Genomic DNA, 21,934 nt, shown 5'->3' with positions numbered 1-21,934 from the left:
ACTAAACTGAAATGACCAACCGTTCGTCGGATATTGCGACCCTATAATAAAACGGAAACAAAAACATATCTCACTCTTTCCACGGTCCAGAAACATTGGAGAAGATTCTTAGTAATTTTCTTCTTATTTTCAATGATAAACTGAAACAAACAAGTTCTTCACATACGGACGTACATGGAAGCTGCATGCATGGACTCCCAGACCGGATGGACCTATATGCACATCCAGTAATGAACGATAACCTGCACCGGCTAGCATTTCTCGTCGGCTGCTGTCGCGGGATGTGGTTGCTCCGCCTTGCTGCTGGCGGCCGGCGTGGCCCACATGGCGCATAGGAGGTAGGCGGCTAGGTTGAGGGTACCAAGCACGGCGAGGAGCCAGTAGAAGTAATTGAGGCGGCTGTGATTGATGGTGTCACCGAGCCATGTGGTGGCGCCCCTAACGAGAGAGACGAGGGCGCTGCTGAGGAAGAAGCCGAGGGAGAGCGTGGTGAGGAAGAGACCGGTGCTCATGGTCTTCATGCTCTTGGGCGATCGCGTGATGAAGAAGTCCAGCTGCCCCGTGTAGATGAAGGCCTCGCCCGCGCCCACCAGCAGGAACTGCGGAATCAGCATGAATACACTGATCGGCAGAGTGGTCCCATTCGTGGCCGTGGAGGCGACGGTGAGACGCTTCTTCTCGCAGATGGCGGCAGCGACCATGCCGATGATGGAGAGGACCAGGCCGATGCCGATCTTCTCCAGGTTGGTGAACCCCGGCCGGCCAGTGAGGTTTCGGCATAGCGGGATGAACACGCGGTCATAGACGGCAAGGGTCAGCATGATGGCGCCAACGAAGAAGACAGTGAGCGACGCGGCTGGGATCTCGAAGCGGCCGATGCGCCGGTCCATGGTGGTCGCCTGCTCCACCGAGAAGGTGATCATCTGCGCATAGATGGTCCAGAACAAGATCGTCGTCGCCCACACCGGCATCAGCCTCGCCACCATCTTCACCTCCTCCACGCGGGACACCGAGCACAGCTTCCACGGGTTCGGTGCGGGCCGCCCGTCCGGCCCCACCTCGTTGTCCTCCTCACCGGCCATCACGGCCGCGCTGTCCAAGCACCGGAACTGGTCGGTGTGATGGATCCTCGCGTGCTCGGGGCGGTCCTCATAGAGCGTGGCGGCGGTGAGCGGCTGCTTGAGGCCGCGCTTGCGGGCAGCGGCGACGAGGACCTGGAGGATGTGCACGACCGGGCTCCCGGAGCTCCGTTTGTAGCGGTACCTCTTGGTGCCCGAGAGGAAGACGGCGATGGCCACGAGCATGGCGCCAGAGCAGAGGCCGTAGGCCCAGCTCCGGCCGACATGGTCCTGGATGTAGACGAGGACGGTGACGGCGAGAAGTGTGCCCAGGCTGATGAAGAAGAAGAAACGGTCGAAGAAGTATCCCATGGCGGCGCGCTCGCGCTCGTCGCGCTCGTCGAACTGGTCGGTGCCGAAGCCGGAGACGCTGGACTTGAGCCCGCCGGTGCCGAGCGCGATGAGGTAGAGGCACACGTACAGCACGCCCATCTGCAGACCCGTGGCCTCCTCGCACGGTGCTGCGCCCCCGCAGGGTGGCGGGCGGAGATGGCGTATGGTCGTCGACACAGCGAGGAGTCCGGTGCCAAGCGCCTGGACGAGCGCAAAGATGGCGATGGTGAGGTAGCGGCCGAGGAAGGCGTCGGCGAGGAAGCCGCCGAGGAAGCAGAGGAGGAAGGAGGTGCCCATGAAGTCGGTGACGACGTTGGCGGACTCGGCGCTGGGCAGGTGCATGGTGTCCGTGAGGTACGTCACCAGGTTCACCGCGATGCCCATGGTGGCCAGCCGCTCGCATAGCTCGATCCCGACCACGGATGCCGCTCCCAGCCAGCTGCCGGTGTTGGACCTGTTGGCCGGGCAACCCCGGTAGTCGACCGCATCCTGAACCAGGTTGCCGTCCTCGCTCCACGATGACCTCTCAATCTCCATTTTTCCTCCCTGCACCACACCACACGTACAAACACACAGTTAATGAGACACATTTAAAATGCAAGAACATGCACAGATTAGTACATCAATCGGTCTCAATCACGAACCATTTGTGCTAGCTAGCTTGAGGTCGAAGGAAGAAGGACAAGATGGATGGATCTATCCTTCAGGAGAATATACCAGTGGAAGAAGAAGACGACTGCTAGTGCTGGTTAGTTCTTGCTTGCTGGATCGACGACCTCGCAATGTCCCATTTATAGGCGGGAGGAGGTGTACATACTACACGATCACAAGCGATGGAGACTGGAGAGGGACGTGCACTACAAGCCTGGAGCTTTCTCTCCATCTCTCCTGGTGGCAGCCAATGGTGGTCACACATAATAATGTATATCTCAGTATTATCATATTCAGGTGCTAGATGGTCGCAGGAGGAGAAACTGCTGATCCCTGAGACGTGGAAACTAAGGGAAGTGAACTGAGATGAGAAGAGGGAGTTCAGCTCGCAAGGAATGTTCTAGGAGCTTCAACAGCATCTGCAATGGGGCCCTTCCTTCCCACTAACGATCACAATAATGCAGATAAGATTAGCTAGCAACGGAGGAGAAAGAGAGGGCACTTGCAAAGGCACCTACCTCCACCTGAGTGTGAAGATCAGGACTAGGGACAAAGCAAAGGATCATGGTGTTGATCTGTCCACCTTTTTGATTTTTCACATGCAATTAATTCTTTAGGCTTATATCTGTCCATTCGGTCTGATATTGGTTGGTAATGTCCTCGGTTGTCGATCAACTTACTCCCTCCGTCACAGTTTAGAAGGCACAGTTAAATTTATGTGCGTTTCCACAATAGACAAGGTTTAGGACGCATTGCATTTATTTCTAATAGCTAATTAGTACTCCGATATACAATTTCTATATGCATGCGTAGTGTGAATACTATTTTTTAGCTCATCTCACAACCAATAGATAACCACCTAGGTCCCAGAGAATTTTCAAGCGCGCCTTCTAAACCGTGACGGAGGAAGTATATAGTTTTAAACATACCAAATCTTTTAGACAAATAAAAGACAAGGGCCACTTTGTAAGGCTTGTTTGCCTCAAAACATTTATAAAAGGCATAAATAAGAATGTAGAAATATGATATTAGCCCTGCTGACTTCCCCTCCGGGACTTTCGAAAGTCTGTGGTGTGAGTATCAGGTGCTCCCGTAGCATCTAAGCTTAGGTGCTCCAACACGAGCTCGGCCGTTGGATCTGAGATCCAACGGTCACGGTCAGAGCCTTGGACTTGGCTGTGATTACATGACTCCTGAAGGGTGTTTTTTTAGAATATTTTGGCGCTCCCGTAGCACCTAACCTCATCCGTTGGTTCTAAGATCCAACAATTCCTGTAGTGAAAGAAACTTCATGGGCACCTGTTTAAGCAAGACATCTCCTGTACCTTTGATTCATTGTTCTAATTCGTATTTTAGCTGCTCGCCGCTCAGGGTTTTGGTAGCCATCGGAATGGTTGGATTGTTGCCTTGTTACCACTGCAAGCACAAGAATTATGGTAAACATATATCTCTCTGACTGCATCAACCACAAGCGAGGGCTTAGATAGGGCCACAGACCCGTTCTCTCCCATGCGTTTCATGTTGGTTATGCATTGTTTAGCCAGGTTGCTCAACTTGGGGTAGTCCAAGCAAATTATTTCCAAGCTTGGCTAACAGTTGATAAAGCGTAGAACTGCTCTTTATGCTGACTGTTGTTAGGGAAACAACTTTCGACTAGGGTATTTCTTAGTAGTGTGGTTAGTGAAATGTAGGCAAAAGGGGTGTGCACGGCAGCCTTATAGCCAAGGTTGCCATACACCTAAAAAAGTGACACAACAATGTTTTTTTGAATAGGTTCAGGCGCCTCATGGAGCTTGACCTACCTTCTATGAGGAGACACGACGATGTACATACTCTTAATTTGCATTATGATGGTGTGCACAGTCAAGCATGTCCTTTGTTAATTGGTAGACCATGCAAGTTCGTGGACCAGAAAAATCCAGTTTTTTTTTCTAAAGGGTGGACTAAAGTGAATGTCTGGTTCAAGTTGTTGTACTGCGAGTGCAATTATCTCAAGTTTGATTGAAAGCTCCATCTGTTTTCTATTTTTGTAAGGACTCATTTTCATTCACGTTTTGGGTATCATGTTCTTTTTAAACTATAGAATAATTAATGAACTAGCATGAATTAACGATGAGATGAATGAGGATTGAGGAAATATATCACATATAATTGTGCTTGCATGCCATGTTTCATGCAATATTTATAAGTTTTCAAAAGAGGTGGAAGAAAATCATCGGTTATATTGTATCTTGTGCACAACAAAATTACATCAATATATATCAACATTTGTGGCAAAGAACAAATGGTGTGTGAATAGCATATAGTACTGTTCACTTATGTATTTTCATTCTCGCGAAGGTCACATATAGTCATTTTTTTGGTGAAATTTACAGGTGCACAATACAACATAACCTATATATGTCCATGATTTATTTCAGATTTTTCTGAAAACTCATAAGAGCCACATGCAATATGAGGTAAAATTTGCATTTCCCTATCTCATGCAAATATGTACATCTTTTAGTTGTATATGGATCGATGAGTTAATGATACTCTCCCTTCAGATCAATGATCGTCTTCTTCCTCTAGCCATATATCGACCAATCGGTTCTTTTGCAGGGAGAGAGATCCCCCATCATGAATGAGAAAAGTAGCCTCCCTTTGCATCTCCTCCTCTAGTTTGCACCCCCACCTTTTGCACAAGCCTAACCCTTCTTTTCCTCCTTACACCTGGTCCTCTATTTTCCTGTCTATATAGTACAGGCCCATGTAAATACATGTACATATGGGCAGAACTATTTCAACTTTTCTATTCATGCGAAAAGGATCGATCGGCCGGTATCTTTTCTTGTCAAAACTCAATGAAAAAAGTAGCTAGGGAATCTTTCCCTTCTGATGCTGACAAGTTGACAAATTCAAGCCCTTCAATACAGACACTAAATCCTAACCATTCATCACTGACATAGTATCATAGATTCATAAATAGTAATATATATATAGCCTCATAGGCTTGACCAAAAGGCTAACTCGATAAAGAAATGCTGACAAATAAACGTAATGGGAGTTCAATACTCCTGGTGAGCCCCACGTGGGAAATATGGTGGAGAATCTCCATTAACTTTTCAGTGTCAAGCAGTTCACTAAAAATGTTAAATTGTTGACAAAATTCTCTAGATCATACAATTATTAGCACACACAGTCATGCCCGTTTCTCTGAAATCATATATTGGTAATAATATATGCACATATGCATTAGCTTTTTTTCGAAACCTACTAGTATATGATTTGTTTCTTTGATATAAACAGTAATGCCTAACATTAAAAAGTTGCCATCAAGGACGTGTTTATCGCACAATATTGCGGATGCACAAATTAGTGGAAGTAGGCGCCACTTGGTGGCCGTTATGTACTTGTCGGTAACTACCTGCCTGCCTGCCTACTATCTATATGTATATAGGTTGCAAAGCATGTGAAGACCCATGAACAGTTGCACTGATCCGATCTATATTTGCATACCTTCCTGTTTCCAAAAACAATATGATGGGCCTATTATATGATTTGGACCTGACTTATAATTCATTTAAATGCAGAAGCTCAGATAAGATATATGGGAGCCAGGAATATAACTGTTGAAACCATAGGCTGTGATCATGGACACGTGTATTAGTTAGGCAATGAAGATGCATGCGTATGGTAGCGGGTGGGGGCATATATCAATTGATCTGGTTAAGTCCTTTTCCCTCTCAGTAGTCAGCGCTCCGGCCGGGAGCTTGGAACCCAGTTGACCTATCTCATCTCACCACTTGTCTGCCATACAGGATGAGGCTAGCTAGTAAAGGAACATGGCAACGGCATGAGCAGAATCAGAACAGGAGATTGGAAAGTTCAGTTTCTGGTGCTCCATTCGGCTAGTAAAGGGAAGCATTAGTGATCTAAAGAAAGCAAGCTCGTGCCAGCTGGTCCCAATTACCTCGGTAAAGTCATATTGTGAGCCATCGCTTGGGCTGATTGCATTATTGGCAGACGAACTACCATGTGGTATATTCTTTCAGTCTCCTTCACAGCAACTTTGAGCTTTTCCCCGCCAAACAAAGGGACAGCTAATTTGAGCTTTTATCAGATCAATGGCACCTTTAGTTGACAACTCCAAATGACTAGTCACAACTGCCTGATGAGCATGCAGTGAACTTGCTCTGGGAGACTTCTCCTACTCGAAGAGTGGGGAGAAAAGGTAAGTGCATGTGGATAGATGGCACCTCCTTGTCAGGATCAGATCATATCAGATCATTATGAGGGCAAATCACCAAAAGCTATGGTGGTAGAGGCTCATTGGATCTGAACAAAAGAAAAGAGATATATTTGCACATATTTGACATGCATATGCTTGTAGTTGACATCTCTGTATGCATATGATTGATTCTATCTGATTATTCCACCGGGCCCAGCAGCTGCTACTCTTCTTCCTTCCTCATCAGCTGGTGATTGTCTGGCTGGTGTACATGTATGTGTTGGCCAATTTGTGGGGCAAGAGTTATCTCTTATCTACACACACTAAACTTAATTATGTTATGTATGACCCAGCTGAGCATTAGGTGTTGGTAGCTAGAGATGGGGGGGAAAGTAGAGGGATAAGGCAGGAGCAGCATGGTGCTCCAGCATGCCTCTGCTGCTCGGTTCCCCTCCTTTTCAGATGGAAATTGTAATCTCGAGCTTATCATATGCATACACACCATGTGCGAGATAGATCATGAGATCCATTCGAAGTATGTACCTGAGGCTCCTGTTCATTGACGTGTCCGTGCCCCACTGGACCATACCTAGTTACCTACCAACATATTTGTCCTGCATGCCTATGGTCACATACCACTGCTGGTATTTATCCATCAGGGCCATAAGACTCGAAGGTGATGTTAATGGTAAATCAAGGGTTGTCAATGGGAAGAGACTTAAATATCTTTTTTTTCGAATGTTGGCAGTAGATCTACCAAATTCATAGGTCAGAAGAAATAAGGTTGGTCCTGTTTATGAGAGAAACCGGACCCAAAGATCATACAAACGGCGTCTTTCGGCAAACAGCACACACAACCTCACGAGCCACGGGTCCCTCTGACCGGATCCACCTCCAGGACAATGTCCCCAAGAGAGAACTCAACGCCGAATAGTGTCGCCATCGTCCGATCTAAACTAGATCAAGGGTTTCCCCCGGAGCACGTCAGGAAAGGCAAGGTGAGAGCAGCTACATCGATGCCTCCAACAAGGGAGCGACGCCTGAAAGCGCCGCCATTGATGACTCCGGCCGCAACCGGAGTACGACTTTCGCTGGAAGTCTCACCTGCATAGCCCGAACCCAGGATCCGATCAGCCTACACACCGAACCACTATCCCTGCCTCCACGGCCAACCGCACCTCCCGGCAAGCTCGCCATGCTTCCAACCTTGCATCCGTATCCCCCACTGGACGGAGAATGCAACCCCTAGCGGCGCCATTCGTCTCCCATCGGAAGGATGCAACCAAGCACAACGCCATTCATCTCCCCAAGGATGCAACGCCTACCGGCCATTCAAATCCCGACGAAGGATGCAACAACCGCAGCGAGGCCATTCCTCTCCCTCCAGCCACACCATCTCGTCCTCCCACCCGAAGCAGCGTCGAGCTTACCGAACCACCAACAGGAGGATGCAACACTGAACAAGGGTGCCATTCATCTCCCACAACTTCTCCCGCGTTGCTAGTGGCCGGCAGCAACGCCGACTGACGGCACCCTTGCAAGCGCCAGCTCCCAACTCGCGTGGGCCCAGATCTGACCCACGCGCCCACGGCGGCGCCAACCGCCCAAACCCGAGGCAGCGCTCCCTAGCGCCTGGCCAGCAGCACCACAGCATCCACCCCTACACACCAGATCCGGGCCACCCGAGCCAGGGCGCGACATCAAGGCGCCAGATTCGGATCCCCGACGCACGAGCACGACCCTCCCAGTGCAGCCATGCCACTCCTCCAGACACGGTCGCCTCACCTCAACGCGCGCCCTCGAGATGCCAGATCCGTGTGGGCTCGAGACCTCGCACGCCTGCGCTGCGACCAGCGCAGCAACGCCACCGCTGAGCCGCCTCGCCAGCATGCCGCACCTCCCTGAGCTCCCGAACTCCACACATCGGGTCGAACTCCCACCAAGGCGAGCAGCCCGCACTGCCCAGCCCCAAAAGGAGGGAACACCCCCCGCCGACGCCGAGCTGCGTGGGCTTTGCCCGGCGGCTCCCGCCGACGGCGGCGAGGGAAGGAGGAACAGTGGGTGTGTGTTGGCGGCGGCAACTGGGGTTACTCCCGGGCCGCCCGCGGGAGCAGCACGAGAGGGAGCTTACACTGTTTTCGGACTTAAATATCATACATATTGCTGGTGATCCAGTATGAGTGGAAGTAAATGTGTTGCACTTGATCATCCTGAGGAATATTCTATCTATCTATCATATACTAGAAGCATAATACGGTGTTCCTTTCGAGGCATCACGTTGATACGCATCATTATATTTCAATGATTGGATCTATAACTTAATGGTAACGATCTATCCAGAATCACGGGCAGTTTGGTTTGTGATTACGTTCTAAACACTGATGCAAAATGGTACTATTAAGCTCCACGCCTCCACCTATCGCACACCTTAGCGTCGTGATGCAGGTTATCACACGTATCACACACGTTACAAAAATCAAATTAGGTGCCTGAGAGTCAAATGTGTGCGATGGCTGATCCATCGGGCATGATTTTGAAAAGAGTCATGTGTGATAACGGGCACAGAGTTAGGTTGTCCGTCCTATGTGTGATAACTCATGATAGCGCAAACGATTACATCACCACAATAGTGCGGGCTACATGGCACACGATCAAAATCAATGAATTGTGTGCGATGATGGGGAAACAGCGCACTTGTTACAAAACAGGGGCACCACGTGTGAAGTGCCGCTCATGGTTGGCTCCATCCAAATCGTGTGCGATAACTCGTGATAGCGCATACAATTGTGTTGGGATTATTATATACTCTACTAGGCACATGATTGTGTTAAAGTAATTGTGTGCGATGAAAGGAAACATCACATACATTTGGTTGTGGAGCATCGTGTGTAAAGCATTATGGATTACACACTAATTACGAACAGATGACTAGATTTCATAGTCTTACAAGTCCAGACCAAACTAGAGTTCAATTCTGCTAAGAACATATATATAGAGCAAGTCCAGACCAAACTAGAGTTCAATCATACTATAGTAGCTTTAGAACCTTATGGTACTAGCCTTAGGCCGCGTTCGGTTTCCCTCGACTCCATGGCTCCGCTCCCAGAGCGGTAGTTAAAATCCTTGGATTCAGCAAACAGCTGCTCCGCAGATTCTAGAATTTGAAGGAGCTGGTGGACTGCCGAACGCGCCCTTAGTGTTGCTAGTATCACCGTCATGAACAAGTTCAACATTATTTTCCACCCACCGCTCACATATGGCAGCTGCACCACAATCCCAGTAATATAGTTACACATCCTTCAAGGGCGCCTTGATCTTCAATTCCCTCATTAGCACCTCCGCATCCTCGGGCGGGATGACGTGAGACTTGTTGTCTGCCTGATCCTTCTATGGTGCTCTGTCCAATGGTAGCATCCTAACTCCCCGACCTCCGTTGCCATGATCAAAGCAGAGCCCCCCCCCCCCCCCCCCCATGACGCACGGTCTTTTGGGAGGTTCTCAGGACACCTCGTGCTATTAGTGGGTTCGGTTCAGTTCCGCAAGGAGAGAAAGGGTATTGATGGCATCAGCAGGACCGAGGGTCACTGACACGTCTTGTCACATCGAAGCTTTGAATGGTCGCATCATGACGCCTGACGACGCCTCGGGTATGGAACTCTTTCGACCTCCCCCTGCTTTATTTAAGGGGGTTCGGGAAGAAGCAGTAGGGTCCGTCACATCTCTTCCCCAACTTCCCCCATAGGAGTTTGCATCTCCTTCGCCGCGTCCTCCGCACTCAAGCGCCACCGCCATGCATTTCCACGGCTCACCTCGAGCTCTCATGGAGCCATCTTCCCCTTTGTCCCCGAGCCTCACACTGGGAGTTCCATCAGTAATGGTTATCCCCACATCGGCCTCGCCACCAGCCGAATTGAGGGGGCAGCCGGACACAATCATTCTGCATTCTAAGCTAGGCACAGGCGACATTAGATGCGGCATGTGGGCCGATTCCCAGCGTTGAACTTGCCGACGCCGGGGAGGAGAAGAAGTTGCGGAGGAGGACGTCGTGGATGGGGAAGAGTCCTCTGAAACGGCGAGGGCTCCATAGGTGACCTCCAGCGAGGAAAGAGGGGCGAGGAAGCCCGTCATTTGGAGACGCTCCTCCTTCTCCCTCAACGAGATGGAGAGGTTGCAAGGTTTGGCTGTCTTCCCCCATGATCTTCAGTGGCGCTAACCCGAGAAGGAGAGTACCCCACAACTTTTAGAGGGCGTGGGTGATGATCTTTAGCCCCCTTTTCAAGAGGGGATTCTCTCTCACGGTCCACCCCTTCCTTCGTGGGTTGCTCCAGTATTATGAGCTGGAGATCCACAACCTGAATCCCCACAGGGTCCTTCAGGTGATCGAGTTCATCGTGCTCTATGAAGGCTTCTTGGGGGTCAAGCCCGACTTTGCTTTTATGGGAAGCTCTATTTTTCACTAAGCTTTACTTCTCCAAGGAAGAGCTCTCTCAAGTCAGATGCCCTTGCTTCACCAGGAGGAGCATCAAGGGGGCGCCGTAGATCATCGCCCCTTCCTCAAACATGGGTTGGCACAACCTACAGTTCTACTGCGCCAATGCAGGCCCTGATGGCGTGATGGCGTTCAGCACTAGGGAGCCATCAACCTAGGAGGAGATCCTTTCTCAGGTGGACCTAAAAGCGGCCCGGGCTCTAGAGCCTCTCATCTCGGCCTTGGTGAGCAAAGGGCGCTTGGGAAGGGGGATCATGGATGAGTTCATCAGGAGTCGGATCTAGCCCGCGCACTTGAGATGTCAACCCATGTGGGCGCTGACCACCTTGGGTGACATCCCATGGTGCCTCGGCAAGGAGGTGCTAGGCAGGGCTCACAGCCTTGCGAATCATGTCAAAGGTGCGCCAGACCAGCAACTGTGAGCCGCCTATGATGGCACGCGCCTTCCTGGCTTGTGCCAGCTTTTTGTCTTCCACGTGCGCTAACTCTTTCCTCCCATTGGTTTGCTTGTTTTATGTTCCTTACTTCCTTTGCATCTCAGCTTTCCATTTCCTGGCAGTTGGGAGGCTTGCTAGTCAACCATGTACGTGAGCACCTCCAGGACAAGGGGCCCTCAGTACTCTATTAGTGTGCCCTCCGAGGAGCCGATGACAGGGAACGTGGACCCCTCCTCTGAGGCGAGAACGGCTGAGATCTTGTGCCCGGGCTCCCTTCTTTGTGCTCAACAGCCGAAAATTCCTTCCCTCAAGGGAAAAGCCACAGCCGCTCTGGAGAAGACAAAGGCCGTCGAAAGGTCCCTGGAGAGAAGAGGTCTGACTCATCCCCTGGTTTGGACGCCTCATACGATGTCCACTAGAACAGAAATGTGTGCGTTGCCGCGCCCATCTGTCTTAAGGGTAGAAGTTTAAATTATTAGAGAAAATTAGAATGATAGAAGTATTTGGTAATTTCAAGGGGGAAATTATAACACCCTGAAGTTGCTGGTGGGGCATATGTGAGTAGGTTGTGGGTGAGAGTGAGATATACAATGTATGCCCAATGCTTCTCCTATTCTGATTTGGATTGTTTGACTATTCTATTATTTTCTTCTATCTCTTATCTAATCACATGTTCCTCGACTTATTATTCTGTAGCGTCTCTAATCAGATGATATGGCATGCAGGCGTTTGTGCAAGGTCTCTGGCACCAAGCACCTAGTGTCAATTTTTATTAAGTTGTTCGAGTGCTATTTTATACGATTGTAACAAACCAAGAACGAAGAAGACAGTAATTACACTAAGCTTGAACATACCACTGGAATATATATTTTTCTGAATGACTGAACATCGGCATTTCCATCCTTGCAAAACAAAGCAAAGCCTGGTCTTCAGAGTACTCTCCGTTTAACCTAATAATATGAATACCATCATCAAGATTAACATGATACTCTCCGTACACCTTATAATATGAATACCATCATCGATATTTCATTGTTCCATTCAAGGCATATAAATGCCCGACTGGGGATGCAATGTACAGGTGGTGCATAAAACAAAATTGTAGAAGCAAAATCAGCTGTTACAATTCTAATAAAGTTCTTTGAGTGATACCTTGTAGGATTGTAACAAATCAAGAACGAGGAACAAAGTAATTACACCAAGCTTGAACATACCATTGGAATTTCTGGATAACTGAGCACTGGTATTTCCATATTTGCAAGACAAAGGACGTCTCCTCTTTGGAGTAATCTCTGCCCACCTAATAATATGAATACCATCACCAAAATTAATGTGATACTGGCGTGCCCACTACACATACAGACTCAGAGAACACTGTATCTAACAACAAGTACGTACCTAATGGGAAATTACTGAGCATATCTGTAGAGCATCGGCATGCTCAATCGGCCACCTCGTTCTCGGATAAATTCCTGTCAGAATAGTAACTTGGGCATTAACATCGATACCAATGCCATTGTGTTAAAAAGGCTTTCTTGGTATGAAACAGATGAGCGTACCAAAATCTGTGTTGTACCTACCGGAGAAGCACCATGGCCCACTTGTGTGCTTTTTAAATTTTTCTCTCAATTGTATTTTGCACGACTGGAAAATCAAGAAGAAAGACAAAGTAAAATCTTGGAAAAGAATCCATGAAGCTGACAGATGGTGTTTACTCTCAGTAACTATATCATGAGGAAACACAATTGAGAATCTCTCCATTGCATTAGTGCCTGCAATAATAGTAATATAAATCATGACGGGGGCTAACATTGTCCAGAAGGATGTTTTCATATGGTTTTGCAACTAGTATAGTTCATCATCAAAACATTCGTTGTTATGGTGAGTATTAACCTGGTCGATCGGACGCCAGAATACTATTTAGCTGATTACCTCCGTGAAGAGCACATGTCAAATTTTACCCTCCAACAGGAACAGAGAAGATGAGATCTATCTATCAGCTTTGCTAGTCAGTTAATGAAGTACAGCAGTCTGAAATCTATCTATCAAAGTATAGTACGTACTATTTTACTGAAGAATAAAAACGCGCACCTAAAGGAACGGGAGGAGCCGGGGCTGATCTTGGCGATCGCCCGCGGATCGGAGGAGCCTGACGGCGGCGGGGATCGGAGCTCGGCGGGGATTGCAGGCTGAGGAGGAGGAGCGGCTCGCGGCGTGAGGGGCTCGATTTGGCGCGGCGGAGCCATCCACCGGCGCCGGCGTCGACCGAGGAGGAGGAGGAGCGGCACTTGGGCCGGAGGGGAGCACGGGCGAGCTCTGTTTTGGCGGCTGGGCTGCGTGCTCTGCCTTGGGCCGCCGCCATACTCTTGCCCAGATAATTTGGCTGTAACCCCTAAAAAAACAAAGATAATTTGGCTGAACCCACCAAGTAAATGGGAAAAAAGATCAATGTGGCCAACTGTTTAAAATTACAGAAGTTGATTTCCCCAACATTCTCTGGAAAATATACTACTACTACACTAGCTCTATATGATTATGATATCAACAAAATGGTCAACATCCCTGTGATTGTTCATTCACATTTGATAAATGAAGTGTCAAATATGTTCTTACATAGTAATATACACTGTTCATCTTCATATTCTAAGGGTTTGGTTTAACAGGGTGCATGCATCTAAATCAGATGATGTAAACAAAGCCTCTGGGCGTCATGAGTCAGAACCAAAGCAACCAGGCATTGACAAAAATAACTACATACAGACACTAGAAGCTACAACCGGATAGATACAAGCTGTACATACCAACACTAGAAGCTGCAAAGGTACAACCCTACAACACAGGCACAAAACATTCACAAATCCGCTGCCTCTTCGCAGATCACCACTCTAAAACCCTATTATACCATACATACATTACACCTCAACGCATCTCTCTAGTAGATTATGCTATGTGATCCCACTCGACCGGTCAAACCGGTCTCGACGAAGCGGGCCTGTTGTTGTTCCCCTTGGTCGACGATGGTCTCGAGCCGGTCAGGCTCCGGTTGCTGCTCGGCTTCCTCTGCAGCTGCGGGCGAGGGCTGTTACCTCCCTCCTTGGCGTCGTGGAGCTGCTCCAACGCCACGACGACCTGCTCCATGCTCGGCCTGTTCCTCGAGTCCACCGAGAGGCACTGCAGCGCCAGCGACGCCGCCTTCTGGGCCTTGGCGAGGGAGTACTGCCCGCCCAGACGGGGGTCCAGCACGCGGAAGATGCGCCGCTTGCTCGTCAGGTACGGCCGCGCCCACTCCACCAGGTTGTGCTCGCCGGTCGGCCGGTTCTTGTCCACCGCGCGCCGCCCCGACAGCATCTCCAGGAGGACCACGCCGAAGCTGTACACGTCGCTCTTCGTGGTCAGGTGGCCTGATCATGGAAATGTTGTAGCAGGAAAATTAGTTTAAGTTCGGCATGATGGTTGATGACGCAACCGGAGTGACGATGCAAGCACGTTTCAGGTAGATGTGTTTAGATTTTCAGCAACATATTTGGGCACATGAGGATTGAAAGGTTGTAACCGAAAAATTAGTTAAGTTTGGCATCTTGATTGATGACGCAACCAGAGTGACAACGCAATCACGATTCAGGCACGTGTGGTTAGATTTTCAGCAAGATATCTGTGCAGCTGAGGATTCTGAAAGTGGAATGACCAAGCTACCTGTTGCAAGGTATTCTGGTGCAGCATACCCATATGTCCCCATCACCCTTGTGGACACATGGCTCTTGTCACCGGTCGGTCCGTCCTTCGCCAGGCCAAAATCTGAGAGCTTTGCGTCGTAGTTCTGAAGAAGAAATTGCGTGACTGTCAGATCGACTGATAGAGATATTTTTCGGACACAAAGTAAAAGATCCTTCAAGGCTGTGGATATATATACCGCATCTAGGAGGATATTTGAGGTTTTGAAATCACGGTAGATGACTTTGGCCTTGTCACTGTGGAGAAACGCGAGCCCCTTAGCTGCTCCATGGGCAATTTTCATCCGAAGGTTCCAGGAGAGCGGCTGGAAATGTGTACTCCCTGAATGTTCAGACACTTTAGAAAACTGTAGAATAACACCCAGCGAATAGGGAAAGTAAAAGGCCAGGCACTTACTCCTAAAGAGATGATTCTCCAAACTCCCACGAGGCATGAACTCGTAGACGAGAAGCCGCTGTTCGTCTTCAACACAGTACCCAACGAGCTTTACAAGATTCGGGTGCGATAGTTGTCCAAGGTAATTCACTTCAGCCTGCGTCCCAAAGGAAGAGCATGTCAGACACAATGCAAAACTGAAATGAACAAGAAATCCCATCTCCAGCAGGCAAAATTGTCACTAACCAGCCATTCCCTATGGCCCTGATAGCTTTCCTGATTAAGCTTCTTCACAGCAATGACCATCCCGGTGCCAGGCTTGGTTGGGGTGAGGGTCTTCTCATCGATCCACCCCTTGAAGACTGACCCGAACCCTCCCTCGCCTAGCACACTGTCTGGCCGGAAGTTTCTCGTGGCGGTCCTCAGCTCATTGAAAGAGAAGGCCTTGACATTCGCTGACTCCAGAATCTCACCCTCGCTCCGTGGCACTGACGCCGCGGAGGCATAGCTGCTGGAGCTGCTCAAGGCCGCCCCATTCCTACTAGCATACTTGGAATTTGTCCCTGGTCATTATAGGATGATGGTTCAGACTTAGCCAAAGATTATTCAATCACATTTTAGCACAAATAAGTTGATGTCCCTTATCATTCATCCTATCTGCCTAACATTGAACAGAAAATAGGTTCATCATGGATAAGTTAGGTCGGACTAAATATGCATTTCGCTCTCTAGTTTCGCTTAGAAAAGAAGACTGAACATCCAAAACAGGACAGTCAATAACTTTGAAGGGAAGCACGTGGATTTAGCCAAAAGTAGCATCAAAATTTGAGCTTTCCTCTCAGTCTGATTTGAACTGGGCACTCAGAAAAATCAGAGGAAAAGTCAGATAAAGTTAACAGAAGCATGTACATCCGAAGCTTCCTCTCCCCTAGGCCCAGAACGGAAAGGCATGATTCCTTACACATGAAGCAGCCCAAGAGGAAGAGTCCAAGCTCGCGACAGATTTTTCCAAAGGATGGACTGAATTTTCCTATAGGAGACAAATTAAGTTTGTGCTGCACTGAATTTAGTGGCTCAACAATCTGAAGCAGATTAAACGGAACGAAATCAGCATCACCCAGTTCTAGTTTTAGTTCCGGAAAAAAGTGAAGAGATGCAAAGTAGTACTCGTAGAGAGTTAACACAGACGAGTGATTTATTGGGTGGTATTCTACTTGATATTTGGGAGGAACCGGATTAAGTTACTACAGTAGTTAACTGAACCTGCTGTTTACCCAATGTTGAAGCAGTTGGATTGGACCGAAATGGAATCAGCATGACCGAAGGCTGGTTTCGGGGAGGAGAGAAGAGATGCAGAGCACGAAGTCGGCACAAACCAAACCACCAGATTAGAGAGACAGAGAAATGGTTTGTTGAGCACTTGTTTTTCATTCGGGATTTGTTTATTGGACCCTATGGGCACAGATTAGTTATGAACTAGTCGTACTGCTAGTATATACTGTAGTAGTGGTAAAAAGATTTGTGAAATAGCATGAGGAGGCGGAGGGAGGGAGGAAGACGCAGGAACGCACCTGAAGGGGAGGAGGAGGAGCTGTCGGAGCTGATCTTGGCGCCCCAGCAGTTCCCCATGGCGACTGGCTCGCTCGCCGGACCGGCCCTCGAATGGAGCCGCCGGAGATGAACCGGCCCGTCAATCAGCGAACCCGAATCAAGCGAGCAGACCTCCCAAATCAGCCGGACCGAACCACGGCGCGCCCAAATCAGAACCCCTTTCCTCCCCTGCTTCCAGAGCAAGAAAGAGAGAGAGAAAGAAGAGAGAGAAAGAGAGGGGAGGAATCGGAACTCCTCCAGCCAGGAGGAGTCTGGCGGTGGAAAGTATATCTTCCTTTGCGTGCGTCCCCCTCCGCCCCTCCTTTTCCCCGTGCGCCAAGTTCCTCCACCACCACCGCCACCCAGCGAGCGGGGGAAAGGCAGAAAGCGAGCGGGCGGGCGGGCGATGGGACAGTGCGGGCAGGGAGAGGGAGGGAGGAAGGAAGGAAGGGGAACCCGATACACTACCGCTAGCACGGGTGGTGGGGCAGGCGGCTTCTAGAAGGAGGTGGAGGGAGCCATTGATGGGGCCGAAAAGGCGAGGGAAAGGGAGGGGCGGCGCGGGCGGGGTGGTGGTTGGGGTTGGGGTTGGGGTTGGCCTCGCCTCGCCGGTCGCCTCTGCTCGCGGGCGTCGACACGAGGGCAAGCGGGCCAGCCGAGCTTATCCGCGGGGCAAAAGATCAAACCAACGCAAAACTTACCGCCATGGTATTATCTACAAGTGCTTAAACAATGCCAAAATGTACGATGTGCCTCATCGCTCATGTGCCCGTATTATTATTGTTTTTTGAGAATGCCGCTATGTTTTCTTGTATACTACTCCCTCCCTCCGTATTTAGAGATTTCAAATGGTCACCACATACGGATGTATATAGACATATTTTGAAGTATAGATTCACTCATTTCGCTCTGTATGTAGTCATCATTTAAAACCTCTAAAAAACAAATATTTAGGAACAGACGGAGTAGTACTCAAAAAAAACATGGCGATAAGTTTTGAGAACCACTCTCTAGGCATGATAGCACCAATTGACCTGGCTGTGTCGAGTCCAGATGGACAGGTGCCAGCCAATCAAGCTTATCATCATCAATGGGGAAAAAACAAACTTATCGCCGGAATATGTATGGTACTCCTTTCAATCCATAATAAGAGTCGAAATTTTGAACTGTGGCAGAACTTTAGTTCAAAAATGCGACAGTTATTTTGAATCAGAGATACTGTGAAACGAATGTTAATGAAATCATAGCTAACTGCTCGTGCGCCAGTATGTTTTCTACTCCGATTATACATTTGATGGTCCAGCATCGAGAGTGGTTCCACGGATAAAAGCGAATATTATCCTGAAAAAGGCGAATATTCAAATCCAAACGGTCAATTTCGGCTGCCACGCCAGATCGCCGTCCGTACAACGCCTCCGTATTTGTTTATGTGGGCGGTACGTGGGTGCGACAATATTAGCGGTTACGGCGATATCCGTACACCGGTCGCCTACTTTTTCTTTATCTTATTTGTTTCTAGCTAGCCGGGAAAACGTCTCAAGCAGTGGACCTTGTCGCGATCGAGATCAACAGAATAATGCATCGCCATTCGCGGACGAGGCACGATTCATGCACCCAAGATTTTCTTTTTATAACATTTATTTAGGTATATATATCTGGCCAATACAGTTTTGTGGCTGGTAACCAAATTGTCAAATCAATGGCGTATGTGTATGTCCTCTAGCATTGTTGTGCTTGGCTGAGAAAATACAATTTCATGCGTTGTGGCCGGCCGGTACACATGTGTATACGTATGTATGTGCAAGTGGGAGTACTCCCTCCGTCCCAAAATACTTATCGTCAAAATGGATAGAAAATAATATATTTAAAATTAAAATACGTTTAGATATATCTTTTTTCATTTTCATGACAAGTATTTTCGGACGGAGGGAGTATTATATATGTAGATGGTCGTCTCGTACGTCTACTTGTTTTTTTCCGAGGGAAACTAGTCTCGTTTTCTCATTTCTCGGCGTGTATTTCTGTTGTCAAACTTTATGCATGTGACCGGCCGGTAGGATATATGCCATGTACAGTATATGCAAGCATGTGTGTTTGTTTTCAAGTGGATCGAGCAAAGGTTTCACATACATGTATCGGCAACATTCATACACTTTTTTCAAGTGGGAGGAGGAGGAGGAGCATTCATGCATGAGGCACGATTCATGGATCACCAAAGGTACGGTGTGCATGTGTTTTGACCTGGCTGCGTGGGAAGGGACACGGGTGCGTGCGTGCACACCTCACAAATTCGTGGCCGGAAGAAAACCGATATGCAACTTGCGGCTATTATGTACTAGTACGTACCAAGTTGTCAAATCAATTGTGTGTCTTGTAACTGCCATTGTTTTGGGGTCTTCTGTTTTTTTTCAAGAAAACTTTCAATCTATTCATCTTTAATTATAATAGTGCAATAAGCACTAAAAATGATAAAAATTACATCCAGATCAGTAGATAGCGACGGCTACAAATATTAAAGAGAGCCGAAGGCACGCCGCTGTCATCACCCCTCCTTTGCCGGAGTCGGACAAATCTTGTTGTAGTAGATAGTCGGGAAGTCGTCATGCTAAGGTCTTATAGAACCAACGCACCAGAACATCAACCGCCACGGATGAAAAGTGTAGATCAAAAGGATCCAACCTGAAAACATATGAACGAAGACGAACGACGAACAGATCTGAGCAAATCCACCAAAGACAAATCTGCCGAAGACACACCTCCACACGCCCACCGATAATGCTAGATGCATCACCAGAACGAGGCCTAGACGGGGAGACCTTTATTCCATCTTCAGGGAGACGCCACCGTCTCACCTTCCTAAACAGAACACGAACCCTAACAAAATTCAAAAAAAATAACAATCTAGAAACGGAGCCCCCCGCTGGCAAATGCCGAAATCCGCTCTGCCTCCATGGTCCTAAGGCTACCGGAGACGGAACGGACCGGCACCGGCGTCGACGGAAGGCAGAGAACGCTGGCGTTTTTAAGGCGGCGGCTGGCTAGGTCGGCTATGATGAACGCTGTTTTGGTCGCGTGAGTGAACGTAGCTCTGGCCTGTGCCCTGCCGCTCCGGTCTTCTGTTTGGCTGACAGAATACGATGTGACCATGGAGCTGCTGGCCCCTCCGCAATTTTGACCGGTACATGTACGTATGCAAGTAGGAGCATTATACAAGTAGGAGTATATACAGTATATGGCCGTCACGAGTATGGCATGCATTATAGTAGTTGCGAAATTATGAATGAGACACGTATTAAAATGTAAAAATGATGAATTAAACATCTTTTTTCTGATTTGTTGGTGTGCATTTTCTTGGTCAAACTTTGTGCTTGCATGTGACCGGCCGGTAAATTGTGATACTCCCTCATTCCATCTATATAGGGCCTAATGTGTTTTTTAAGGCTAATTTTGATCAAATATTAGAGCAATAATATATTTCATACAACTTATACAAAGCACATCGTTATATTCGTGTGTGAAAGGAGCTTTCAATGATATAATTTCCATATTGTGCATGTCATGTACTATTAATCTTGTGAATAGTCAAAGACGGTCTTAAAAAACGCATTAGCCCTATATAGATGAAAGGAGGGAGTAGTAGATATCATATACTGTATGTATAACCGCAAAAAAAAAGGATATCATGTATGTGTAGATATATTCGGTTATTTCAGGCAAGTGGACACAACAGATAATGATTTAGATACATCACCATATTCACTGTGCATATGTTTTGACCTGGCCACGTCGGAGACGGGTCACGGCTCCGTGCATGTGTTTTTTTATTGTGTGCTGGCAGATATTATAGGAAAATACGTTCGCAATTGTCAAATCAATCTACTAGTACTATGTCCTGTGTTTTTTTTTTCGAGATCTTTCAAATAAGATCCATTTTAAATATGTTTTGGCGAGTTTTTAAAATTTTGTTAAGTCTCAACTGCTGAAACTTGATAAGAGCAAACGAATGAATCATAAATTTCAGAAACTAAAACTTAAAACTTGATCTATGCTTATGTGAAATCCAGCATCTTTAGGGCAAACGGACAGTTGGCACGGGCGGGCAGGTGCATGCCCCTCAGAATTTTCGTACTACATCCGCGTTGCATAAACTCCTAGCCTCCTCCACACCACCACTTCACCGCCATGCAAGCTCTTAGAGCAACTTTAGCAGACCCCGTATCCGACACAAACCCGCATAATTCCGGCAATTATAGAGGCTCGGCCCATTTTTCTGGCCAAACCAAAGCCCGCATCGGTGTCCGGTCCGTAAATTTTTTTGCCGCAACCCGCAAACGCAACCCCCGAGCCACTATAACTGCAGGTTTGCGGGGCAGATGCGGGTCGAAACCCTATCCTCCCGCAGCCGCGTTCCCCTCCAATTCCCCACCGCGCCGCTCCATTTCTCGCCGCCGGCAAGCCTTGAACCACCATGGACGACTCGGGGGATGAGGCGGAGCGCCGCCGCCGCGCCAGATCTGACGTCGCGCGCAAGCGGGGGGGCGCGTTGGTGGCTCAACCACGATGCCCGGCCGCCGCCGGCATTCAACCGACGCGAGCTCGACGAGTTCGAGCTCGAGGGCGCCCGTCGCCGCCGCGCCTCCTCCGGTAACTGGTCCGCGAGGAGCTCATCTGGCTACGGGTCCGTGGGGTGCTCATCCGCGGGCGCATCGAGCTCGCGGCTCGTTCCGGTGAAGAGGGAGCCGGAGGAGGCCATGCCCGATGCGCCGCTGCGCCGAGGCATCATCGGACCCGAGGACTACCTTCCATCGGGGCAGGAGGAGCTCCTTGAGCGTGCCATCCTCGAGCGGTCGGCGAGGGATCAGGAGGAGATGGAAGAGCGCATCCGGCACGAGCTCGAGTACGAGCGGCTCTTCCTCGAGACGGGACTCATGGCATCGCAGGCGCACGCATCGAAGGAGGGCGACCTGCGCGTGATGAAGGCGGAGCAGGCGAAGCTCTA

At 48.8% G+C, this 21,934-nt stretch overlaps 2 protein-coding genes and 1 long non-coding RNA gene across 4 annotated transcripts; all 3 read right to left on the bottom strand.

Moving 5' to 3' along the window:
- Positions 1-108: 108 nt before the first annotated feature.
- On the bottom strand, positions 109-2,354 carry LOC123186895 (protein NRT1/ PTR FAMILY 6.2). The gene is made up of 2 exons (XM_044598587.1): positions 2,096-2,354; positions 109-1,997 (listed from the first exon to the last, which is right to left on the bottom strand). The coding sequence occupies exons 1-2, from the start codon at positions 2,096-2,098 to the stop codon at positions 252-254; spliced, it is 1,749 nt and encodes a 582-aa protein (XP_044454522.1). The 5' UTR covers positions 2,099-2,354; the 3' UTR covers positions 109-251.
- An 8,974-nt stretch (positions 2,355-11,328) lies between these two features.
- LOC123186889 (uncharacterized) lies at positions 11,329-12,992 on the bottom strand. Its single transcript, XR_006493731.1, has 4 exons — positions 12,798-12,992; positions 12,637-12,710; positions 12,453-12,538; positions 11,329-12,188 (listed from the first exon to the last, which is right to left on the bottom strand). It is a non-coding gene; the product is annotated as an uncharacterized lncRNA (long non-coding RNA).
- A 796-nt stretch (positions 12,993-13,788) lies between these two features.
- On the bottom strand, positions 13,789-17,471 carry LOC123186878 (receptor-like cytoplasmic kinase 176). 2 transcript variants are annotated; one of them, XM_044598566.1, is made up of 6 exons: positions 16,917-17,463; positions 15,592-15,908; positions 15,367-15,502; positions 15,149-15,291; positions 14,932-15,055; positions 13,789-14,639 (listed from the first exon to the last, which is right to left on the bottom strand). In XM_044598566.1, the coding sequence occupies exons 1-6, from the start codon at positions 16,972-16,974 to the stop codon at positions 14,206-14,208; spliced, it is 1,212 nt and encodes a 403-aa protein (XP_044454501.1). In that variant the 5' UTR covers positions 16,975-17,463; the 3' UTR covers positions 13,789-14,205. The 2 variants fall into 2 exon arrangements, with proteins under 2 accessions (XP_044454501.1, XP_044454494.1); XM_044598559.1 differs by having other exon boundaries at positions 15,149-15,502; positions 16,917-17,471.
- Positions 17,472-21,934: the final 4,463 nt, after the last annotated feature.

Source organism: Triticum aestivum, chromosome 1A (assembly GCF_018294505.1).
Source record: "Triticum aestivum cultivar Chinese Spring chromosome 1A, IWGSC CS RefSeq v2.1, whole genome shotgun sequence".
NCBI lineage: Eukaryota > Viridiplantae > Streptophyta > Magnoliopsida > Poales > Poaceae > Triticum > Triticum aestivum.
This window is presented reverse-complemented; position numbering and strand designations above follow the sequence as displayed.

Bases quoted from the DNA above. Each gene is read 5' to 3' on its own strand.
- LOC123186878 (XM_044598559.1), bottom strand. From the start codon at position 16,974: ATGGGGAACTGCTGGGGCGCCAAGATCAGCTCCGACAGCTCCTCCTCC. The intron at 15,909-16,916 runs GTGCGTTCCTGC...TATAATGACCAG, and splicing joins CTCCTCCTCCTCCCCTTCAG to GGACAAATTCCAAGTATGCT. The intron at 15,056-15,148 runs GTATATATATCC...TTTCTTCTTCAG, and splicing joins CAAATATCCTCCTAGATGCG to AACTACGACGCAAAGCTCTC.